This window comes from Ziziphus jujuba, chromosome 12 (assembly GCF_031755915.1).
Source record: "Ziziphus jujuba cultivar Dongzao chromosome 12, ASM3175591v1".
Lineage (NCBI taxonomy): Eukaryota > Viridiplantae > Streptophyta > Magnoliopsida > Rosales > Rhamnaceae > Ziziphus > Ziziphus jujuba.
Window position 1 is genome coordinate 21,468,825 of NC_083390.1, and position 10,719 is coordinate 21,479,543.

Sequence of the window (10,719 nt, forward strand, 5' to 3'; positions counted from 1 at the left end):
CCAGAGATGGTTAATAAACTATTTGTTCCATTGCCATTTGAAAAAAAAAAAAAAAAAAAAAAAAAAAAAAAAAAAAAAAAAAAAACAACCAAGAAACCATAAGAGAGCAAAAGAGAAAACAAGGAAGCCATTATTACATGGCACTTTTATATAGCAGGGTGATCAAAAAATGGAACACAACAATTCGTATATATATTTCTTGAATCACACAACAAAACAGGAAAAAAAAAATTACATGTAAATTGAAATTATAAAATGGCTCATTCTCGGACTAGGGAAAAATTTGCCGGTAACGGTGACAAAGCAGTAACTCATGAGCCCTTCTAAAAGAAGCATTTTTCCCACTGCCTAACGAGAAAGAATAGAGATATTCTCTGCTCAAGAAACTGTGATGCACTAAGCTAAGAGAATAAGCATTTACAATTAATAAAGACGACCAGTATTTACAACCCAGATGGATACCTCAAAAACTGGAAAGGAATCAAAGAATTAATGTAGCTCAGTGCAAAATCATTGCCTCTTTCTCTTAAAAGTTTGATGCAATTGCCAGGACCAAACAATCAGAATTATAATGAGCGCAGCTCCTGCAGATACCCAGAAGACGACGAGCCATAATGGCATGGATTTCGGATACAATCCTGGTACAATCAGTAAGAATAAGGTCAATTAAGTCAGTCACACCGAGTCAATTATTTTTTTTTTTTTGTTTATTTCCCCTAATTTCATATAGCTTTCTTCATGAAGACAACTACAAAAGGAACTTACCATTGCCGAACTTGATGCAAATAAGAAGTTCAAGAATACAAATAGCAACAGAAAGCCAACAAAATGCACCAACCTTCTTCACTGTATTTCTGAAAAATTTAGACAGAAAGCAAACAGAAGGTAAAAAAATGTATGTAAAAATCCAAGTGCATATCACAAATTTTCATTAACTAATGAAATTTGCTTGTATTGAGAAAGGGGACAGTAAAAGCGCGAGAGAGAGAGAGAGAGAGAGAGAGAGAGAGAGAGAGAGAGAGAGAGAGAGAGAGAGAGAGAGAACCTGTCTTGAAGGTATGAATTGTATTCACGAATTGTTGGAATTGCAATTAGCCACCACAATATCAACCTATACACTATGACAGGATTTCGAGGAGGAATCCAAAGGCAGAACTTTAAAAAGAATGTGTTAAGCTCTACTGTAAGGAACACAACGCAAAGAGTAAGAACTTGAATGAAACGCCACGGACCAAGCAGGGGATGCCACTCATCTTTATCCCACTGAGCTGGTGTAAATTGACCCAATGTTCGTTTAACCTGAAAATACATCTTGTAAAATCAAACGGTGTAAACGACAAGCATTCATGAAATATAGAAGCATATAAAGGATAACTTCTCCAAAATGTACAGACACAAAATAATCACATCAGAAACTCCACCACTATAACTATGTTGTGCATGTAATAAAGAAAAACCTCAAATAACGATAGCATCTGGCAAAGAAGACCCAAATTACAAACTCTGTGAACTGAACTGCAAGTCTTACAATTACTGCCTATCAGTTACACTTGTGAAAAAGAAACTTAACTTGAATCCCAAGGCATTTGACAAAGTAGTTTCAAATTTTAGGACAAAAAACTTGTCATAGAAAGCCAACTTGAAAACCAAGATTACTCAAAATTCAAAGTATAAAACATACTTTTCCAATAATGTTAGGCTGACGACTTAGACCAACCCACTTGTATGTTTTCCCATCAAAGTACCTAACAGTATGCATTCCTGCCCATATACCTGCAGAGAATAAATCAAACAGAAGTTGTTACAGAATGCTTTACCATAATATTTCATCATGCCAACTCTGATTTTCCTCAAAAAAATCATGGAAGATTATAATCAGTCCACCACCATCATGAAATTTACTTTTTATATTTTCATGTTACAAGAGCGGACCCACAGAAAGAAATAAAAGTACATTGAATGAAATCAAAAGGAATAACCAAATGATACAAAGCCTCTAAAGGTAACCAAGTTTACAATGTCAGAGACATCTAAATACGAATTAAAAAAGAAACGTAGCCAGAAACTTCGGCAAAAGTGCATGCATGAATTAAATAATTGAAAATTTCTAGAAACCAGTATATAAACAAACATAAACAAATAACATTGAAACATATATCCTCTGACAACTCAACAAAATTTTTCAAGGTGAAAGGAATACAAATGTTATTTCATAGTACTTGTCAAAGATTGATGTGAAACATTTAAAGATGAGTAACAAAACAACCTCGCACTCTAATAAAATACAGAGACTCTCACCAAACCAATTGCAGAGCAAAATGTCAAGTATAATACTGTCCCACCAGCATTCATTGAAGTTTGGCAACATGTGGCGGAAGGTAAGCTGAAAATGCAAACAGAAGCTTTGGTTACCAAAAACGACAGACCATTTGAGAAGTGCAATCTGAGGGGCGTAAGTGGGGAGGGGCAGAATCAAATTTATAGAATAAACTAACCTCCATCAATTCAAATCCAATCGAAAGCAACCAAAGAAGAGGTTGATTGCGGATCAGTATAGCTTTGCCCCACCATCCAATAATATGAGCTAGAACAAATTCATCAAAAAGAGTCTCCTACAGAAAAACAAACAAACAAAAAACTCAGAACAGTGCTAAACTACCATGCACACCAAGTAGAATCAGGGAACAATAAAATTTGGTAGGTTATCAAAGAAGAAATCATACATAAACATTCTTAAACCTGCTTGTGGGATTTTCTGGAACATATATGCGACAATCAGATCCATAAGATCTCTCTGGAAGTTCTGCATATAATTAATACAACCAAATTAAAAAAATCCAGTTACAGTAAACAAACTGATCCATTTTGCTATGCAAGGATTTAAAATAATACCAATCTAATAGACAAAACAACTTCAACAAAATCAAATAGATTAATATGCCAAATTTAAAATTCACAAACTAAATTGCATTACCAACACCAAGATCAGGATGTAGAAACTTCATGAATTGCCGAGCATCATCACGCTTCTGGCAAGTGAGAAGTTGGAGATGTTACCATAAGAAAATAATAATAATAATAAAGAATAAGAGCACATGTAGAGAGAATTAAAGTAAAGCCATGTTTACAATTGCCAAAAAGAAAAAAGACCAGCTACGAAGACTGAAATCTCCAACACTCTGGAAAATATCATATTTATCTTTCAATGACTGTTAAAAGGTCAAATAGTGACAAAGTTAACCTGCATACGTATTCCATTTATGGAGAGAATTAAGAAGAAAATAAACAAACCTGAAATAGTAAAAATGTAAGAGCAACAAGGTAAATGACAGCCATGCCATGAACTAAGCGCCAAATTGCAGGATGTGGCCGAATAAGAACCCTGAATGAAACACAGAAATGAGTAAACAGTGTCAACAGGCTCACCAGAATAATACCACAAGCTCTAGTAAAAACCAGAAGTTGTGAAACAAAATAATACAACAAAACAAAACCATAAATCCAAACTAGCATCGTCATTCTAGCAAAATTAGCTGATATACCTCACGCCTTTCTATCTATAATCAGGTATATCCATTTCAATGTAAAAATTATCAAAAAATGGATGAACTAGAAGTATAAAAAGTCAAATTAAGCCTGACAAAATCAGGATCAATTATTGAAAACAAAATATTCGAGTCTCAAAACAATGCTATAGAAATCATAATAAATGATATCAACTCCAATATGGTAATAGCATGAAAAAATGTATATTATATTAATATGGCCAAAAAATAAAAAGAAAAAGAAAAAACAATAGAACATTTCCAATGAACTTTATCTTCAAACTTACGTAGATGGAGCTTGCAGCAAGCAATAAGCAAGAAAAACAGCAATCATCGCCCAAATGCCCCTACAACACACAGTAAGCTCAAAATATTTGAACAAATACATGAAAATATGAAAGAGGATACAGTGCAGCAAGTATTCTTGAAAGAGTGTTTACGAGGATCAAAATACTTTTAAGAGCATCTGCCTAGAAAGTTAAAATGCTTTATTCATGATTATAAAGTAGAACAAGTGCCTAAAGGTGGTTCTTAAATAAGCACCTAAAAGATGCTTTACTAGGAGAAGCAGTCCCTGTAAAATCACTTCCAAACAAACCCTTAATAAATAAGAACCTACCTTTTCACAGACATAACCACATCTCCAGACGCACCACTTTCCGGATCTAGTGCTCCACTAGCCCAACTGAATAATAAAACCAGCAAAAAACATTATTTCTTAATATTCCATGAGAATGCTCAGGTACTGCAAACACAAATTGCTATTGTCTCAAAATTGCTCAATGTTATAATATGTTCATCTACGGCATGTGGGTTCATATAGCTACAGTCATCTGCTACAGAAAGGAACACATAGTATACAAGACCACTTCTTTTATTTGCTGAAACGGAGAAAACAAGTCAACAAAAGCCCTCTCTTTACAACAATATAGGAGACCCTAAAAATAAGCATTTCAGGTCCTTAAACTTTCCCCGCATGCACAAGCACTTGGGAAAATTTCAGTTTGCAAAAACCACCTAAAGTTTCATTTTTTTCATTCAAGATAACTATAGTTCACAAATATCCATGAAAAGAACCATTATTCTTTTTATAGCTATGAAGCAGACAAGAAACAGAAGCAAAATCACTTACAAAAAAAATAAAAAATAAAAAAATAAAAAAATAAAAAAATTCACACGTAACATTAAATTAACAACAGTCATTCTTCTTCCCAGAAAGAGTCACTCGTAATACGAAAACATATCATAAATAATTTCCACTAAAATTTGGAGAGACTTCAAGTATACAAGAAGATGCATAAGCTTTGACATGAACCAAGGAACATATGAGTTCAGAGGGAAGACAAATAATGTCAAGATTGCAAAACATTTCTTTGTTGTTCAAGAATTACCACTACCTAGATTGGCAAGAACACTCACATGAGAAAACATGCACCAATTAGTAACATTGAAATGGTTCGAGGTTTGTATGCCCATGCAGTCCATGGATCAAGTTCTTCACCAAGACTTGATTCACAGACATCACCATTTTCTTTACCAAAATGATCCTTTCTCTGCACTCTCCTATGACCGTTAGGCTCCATGAGGATTATGTCCAAGAGGTAGAACCTGCTCCCTAGAAATCACAAAACACAGAATGAGACAGTCAATTTATATAACAAAGTCATTCGTAAATCAGCCTCACCATAGATAAACAACCAAGGAAGGAAAAAAAAAAAAAAAAAAAAAAACGATTGATAAGGATGGTGCAGAAGGAATAAGACCAAACAGTGGAAAAGGACTTTTCGTATTAAGGCACCAGAATGCCAGAACATAAACCTTGAAATAAAACATAAATAAAAAAGTTTCCACTGCTGCCTTTAATTGTGGCAGATATGTAAACAAAAGAATAAAAGCGCAAAAAAAAGCAACTTGCATAAACTTGAAGAAGTTATAAAACAATAAAAAAAATTAAAAAAATAAAATAAAATAAAAGGAATTCACTATGCAAATAAAGACAAATTTCGAAAAGAAACAGAACTGATTGATATGATAATTGTAAAAGTAGCAGCAGCAGTCTATATGTTACCAAAGCACAACCAACATTTTTTAGAAGAATCTAGCAAACCTAATGCATTGCAAAAGTTCATATAAGTCAATACAAAAGTATAAACATAGGCTTTATGAGTCATTACACAAAAAGCTCACAAACACTGAAGAAATAACTACCAATTTCACCTTACTCAGTCATTCATTAACGATAGAAAATATACTTCTGTAATAAACCAGGCAATAACTCAATCTGCAATTCTGTGACATTCAAAGGCTGAATTTTATCTAGCAGACTGTCATTTGCCCACATACGACACATCTAGGCAACAATAGCAACTCCATATGCACAATTTCTATCCAGTGATAATCAAATTGACAAGTCTTCTTTAATAAGCCAAAATTAAAATTAATTCATAAAAATACAAATCTGGAAGCAAAAATAATACAGTGACCTGTAATGATTTTCCATGGCCCCGTTCAAGATAACAGTTTGATTCTTTCAAATTCTATGACGGTTACAAGACAGATATCTGATGCCCACAAGCCACTGAGAATTATATGTTTGAGACATATACTCCATAAAAAACATGGAAAATCAGTCAGACATAAATCTAATACAGCTTAGCCCACCTAGAGGTACAGTCCCTACAGAATTGTCCTACAGGTTATGCGACATAACACCGGTTTTCTATAAAGTAACAGCTCACTTCCACAAAAAATTCCATCGGGAAAAGTGTTATGCTATATCCTCCAAATAGATATTTACAAAAATAAAAAGATGTAAGCCTACAAACCTTCAAAGATCAAAACCAGAGTTCTGCCTCAATTCATCGAAGATTAACACAAACTCCACATCTAAAACCCATCTAATGATCCAAACTATTAGGCACGATTAAGACATTTTTTAACATGTTCTACAGCCATTTCAGGCACCAATAGAGGATACATTATACTATATACTTTCCAGGTAAATATTTAAAACCACAACCAAACTAGAAGCAGTAAATCCGATACCTTCTATGGTTAAACTAAATTCTTATGCTCCAACAGTACTCCATTTCAAAAACCATAAATTTCACAGCACTATCAAAATGACAGTATCTGCAACCCAATTTATCAAATAAGTGAAAAATAAGCTTCTGAATAACATTTAACGGAAACCATTGTTAATTCTACATAACACAAAACGAGCTAAAAATCAATTGCTAATCAAAAGGATTTCCTTTACCCAGAAAAATAATAAGAATAAGAAGAAGAATAACAATCAAAACGGCCTTAAAAAGCTGCTCAATGACAAATATATTACCTATTAAAATCTACATGCAGACCAAATTCGTCCAATAAATACATCAAAATTCACTAAAACAAAGACCCTGATAAATGGAAAGTTAATACATACATGAAAAATTAGAGGAAAGCCTACTAAAAGAAATGATCAAAAAAGTAAATTAAATCAAAACTACAAAAACCACGCATTAACGATTAAATTCAGAAGAAAAACCAATCAATAAGCAAAATACAATTCAAGTCAAAACATTGCATGTAAGAAACATAGTCAATAACTGGTAATAATAAATATAAATTACTAAAAAATTTTGAATTTTTAAAACGAAAACACCAAGAAATCAGAAATGCTGTTTTTTTTTTTTAATTTTTTTTTTTTCCTTACGATAAAAGCATAAATAATTTTCGTACCAATGAAAGTCGAAATAAACCGTAAGCAAAAAAACAAAAACAAATACGTACTAGACCGAATATGAGACACAGATTCAGAAATGAATACGAAGCACATATAATACACATCAATATGTAAACATATATATATATATACAGAGACACAAACATAAATATATTTATAGAGAGAGATGTGCAGATATATATATATAGAGAGAGAGAGAGAGAGGATAAAGAAAAAGGTGGATTAAAAAGGCATGTAATTTAGAGAAAGAAACTTACGTGTAGAGAGAGAGAGAGAGAGAGAGAGAGAGGAGAAAGAGAAAGGAGAGGAAGGAGTGGGACTGACAAGAGGAGCCCTAGGCGTACGATTGAAGGTACGAGAAGATCCTGGCCGTCGGATCAGAGGCTTTTGAAATTCGAAACCAATACAGAGAGAGAGAGATATTATTAATGGGGGGTGGGGGAAGAAGATGAAGCTAAGTGCTAGACTTGTATATATATATATGTATGAATTAAAAAGGCAAATAAAAATCCAATCTTTTTTTATTTTTTCACTTTCTCTCTCTATCGGCCTTTTTTTTGCACTTTCTCTCCCTGTTTTTTCTTCTGGTTTGGCTGTGCAGAGAGAGAGTCTTCGTTTCTGCAACAGCGGCGAAAAGGCGAAGGATGATGATGATGACGATGAGATATATATATATATATATATTTATTTATATATATATAATAAAGGCACACACATAGAAGAGAGAGAGAGAGAGAGAGAGAGAGTACGACGGTCAAAGAGAGATTTGAACATATTTTAAGATACGGTCCAAATTGGAAAAAATGGAATTTATTTTCTTTTTTAAATTTTAGTTTGGCTTTTTTATTTACCTAAATTACCCCTCCTCATCTTCTTTAATTTCGGTACATTATTGTTCTTTGATTCCCTTTCTTCTCCTCAAAGAAAAAGGGGGAAAATTTTTATAATTTAAAAAAAAAAAATTTCCTCCTTTTCTTCTTCCTTTTTTTTTTTTTCCTTTTTTGTTTCCTTCCCATATGTTCTGTAAATTTAAATCAATTTTTCTTACTGATTTAGCTTAAAATTATAAATTTTAATATTTATTAGTCCATTTTCTTTTATGAAAAATTTGACTTTTTTAAAAGAAAATTTTTATTTTGTTAACAAAATTTTGGAATGCTTAGTAATTTTTTTAAAAATAAAAAGTCACATTGACAGAATCTTACAGCCTAACTCTGTATTGCCTAAGTGTTTGCTGTTTTTTTTTTTTTTTTTCCTTGACATATTAGGCAAACTTATTGTAGAGTTTTTTTTTTTTAGAAAAAAAAGTGGTTGTAAATTTTTTTGATGTGCCAAAATATATATGTATATAAAAAAAACATGGCTATGGAAAACATTCTAGTTAATAATCAATAGGGTAACCATAATTTCTTTTCTTTTCTTTTCTTTTTCTTTTTTTTTTGGGGTAATAATAGGGTAACTATATTTTAGTTCTTCAATTATGCTACATTTGACCTTCCACTACTATAAATTTTTATTTATTTTTTTTTTTTTACATTGCTCGTTTTGAATCAAAATCATTTGCCACGATAGTGGGGAAATTATTATTTTAGAATTAATTATTTTCATATTTCACTAATTTGAGTTTTCGACGTTTTTATTAAACTCAAATCCATTTTAATTTTGGAAGGTTTAATCTATATATTTTCTTTTTCCATTGTATAACGGGCTAATTAGTTTAAAATATACTTACATACTATTACTGAAAGTGTGAAACGTTAACGATGTGCGACTCTTAAGATATAATAAAGTTTGATGCAAAAAAATATGCATATACTCCAAGTTTGGCAAATCAAAGACTTTTCATTATATCAAGAAAAAAAAATTAAATATATTTTGGTCAACAATATTAGTTTACATCTGGATTGTGATATATTTTTTAGATGGTATATGTTTTTCTTTTCTGGATGCCTCCATGAAAAATCAATCTTTTTGTTCCAAGGTCCAAACTTAAAGCATCAAAACACCACCAAAGATGTGACATTTTGATACTTCTCCCATGATGCACATGACATGTTCACTTATTGCCTTATCAATTTATAATCAATACGACAAACACATCATCAACCAACTTTTGATTACTGAAAATAGAATGTAGAAAAGTCTATATATCTTTGCGTAACTTAAATCAACTTTGCAATCTGAATTTAAAAAATGTGTACAAATTTATTAAGTCGGTAATGGAAAAATAGGGTAAGAGCTTTTTCAAATTCTTAATGAGCACGTTTCCCCACAAAAAGAAAAAAAAAAAAAACAAAAACAAAAAATTGTTAACCATATGGAAAAATGATTACAATAATATTTTTATTTAATTGTTATTAATTAAAAAAACTTATCTCCTTTTTTTTTTTTGTTGCTTTTGGTTTCAAAAATTATTTTTTACTTTGTGTCCTGATTTGTTTTTAAGTCGTCTCCTGATGGTCAAAATGTCTTGTAAACAGCTTAAAATAATCAATAAATTGTTCTCAGCAAAAAATAAATGAATAAATCAATAAATTGTTAAAACATTCAAACTCTTTATGTGATGGGCCCCAAATATAAAGAAATCACTCTTTACATATTTTTAATAGATTCCGAAAGATATCAAAAATCATTAACTATCTATGATTTTATTATGATAGATCCTAGTATCGTACACAAATATTTTATTTTAGTTTTTATTTTTGGAATGGAAGATTCATATTATGAACTTTCACCAGCAAAAATAGTGGTGAAAGTGGAAGTGGAAGTGGAACAAACTACTAAAGATATGAGATTACTTACTAGAAATTTATTAGGAACTTTACATTTTTGTTCTTTCGGACATAATCCAGTACTAGTAATAAAGTCACCACCTTTTTAGACAAAAGTTTCTAGTTCGAATTCTTCTATATTTTCAATATCAATAAAAAAAAAGAAAAAAGGATATTGCAGATTTTCAATTCCTCATTTCCAATTTCAAAAGAATTTTGAAAATTGATCATTTATTTATCGGGACAATAAAAGTGTCACTCTATGTTAAAAAAAAAACAAAATGAAGAAGTAATGAATCAATGTCAAAATCAAAAAAGGGGGCCATAGTTCATATAAAGAGTCCATAAATGGAGATGGTTTTAGGGTTATCTATGGTAGACTAGGGTAAGCTTTATTGGGTATAGGCCTATTTGTTTTTGAGTTTTGGTGGTGATGATATTTCACTTTCACCATATAATGTCCAGCACATGCCACACATTTATGTATCTAACTTTTATACTTTCTCTTATTTATTTATCATATTCTCTCTCAAATGCTCAGTCGAAAGTGTGAGTTTATTGACAAAAAAAAAGACAAAAGAAGTGGGAGTTTGAGAATTTTACATCATAGAAAATAATAGTAATAATAATAACCAATAATTTAATTTCCATTTTCCAATATCATAAATTCCGT

The 10,719-nt window shown here is 31.4% G+C and overlaps 1 protein-coding gene across 4 annotated transcripts; it reads right to left on the reverse strand.

The window, feature by feature from the left end:
- Positions 1-111: 111 nt before the first annotated feature.
- LOC107413347 (CDP-diacylglycerol--serine O-phosphatidyltransferase 1) lies at positions 112-7,947 on the reverse strand. Of its 4 annotated transcripts, none has more exons than XM_048462254.2 (13): positions 7,600-7,947; positions 4,965-5,160; positions 4,165-4,230; positions 3,833-3,892; positions 3,292-3,382; positions 2,975-3,029; positions 2,724-2,803; positions 2,496-2,612; positions 2,299-2,383; positions 1,682-1,773; positions 1,046-1,311; positions 766-854; positions 112-638 (listed from the first exon to the last, which is right to left on the reverse strand). In XM_048462254.2, the coding sequence occupies exons 2-13, from the start codon at positions 5,126-5,128 to the stop codon at positions 511-513; spliced, it is 1,293 nt and encodes a 430-aa protein (XP_048318211.1). In that variant the 5' UTR covers positions 5,129-5,160; positions 7,600-7,947; the 3' UTR covers positions 112-510. The 4 variants fall into 4 exon arrangements, with proteins under 4 accessions (XP_048318211.1, XP_048318209.1, XP_024927565.2 ...); XM_048462252.2 differs by having other exon boundaries at positions 7,533-7,947; XM_025071797.3 differs by lacking the exon at positions 7,600-7,947 and adding an exon at positions 6,029-7,250.
- Between the last annotated feature and the right edge of the window lie 2,772 nt (positions 7,948-10,719).

Bases quoted from the DNA above. Each gene is read 5' to 3' on its own strand.
- LOC107413347 (XM_048462254.2), bottom strand. From the start codon at position 5,128: ATGGAGCCTAACGGTCATAGGAGAGTGCAGAGAAAGGATCATTTTGGT. The intron at 3,893-4,164 runs GTAGGTTCTTAT...TGTGTGTTGTAG, and splicing joins GTGGTTATGTCTGTGAAAAG to GGGCATTTGGGCGATGATTG. The intron at 3,030-3,291 runs GTTTGTTTATTT...CTCACTTGCCAG, and splicing joins TTACATTTTTACTATTTCAG to AAGCGTGATGATGCTCGGCA.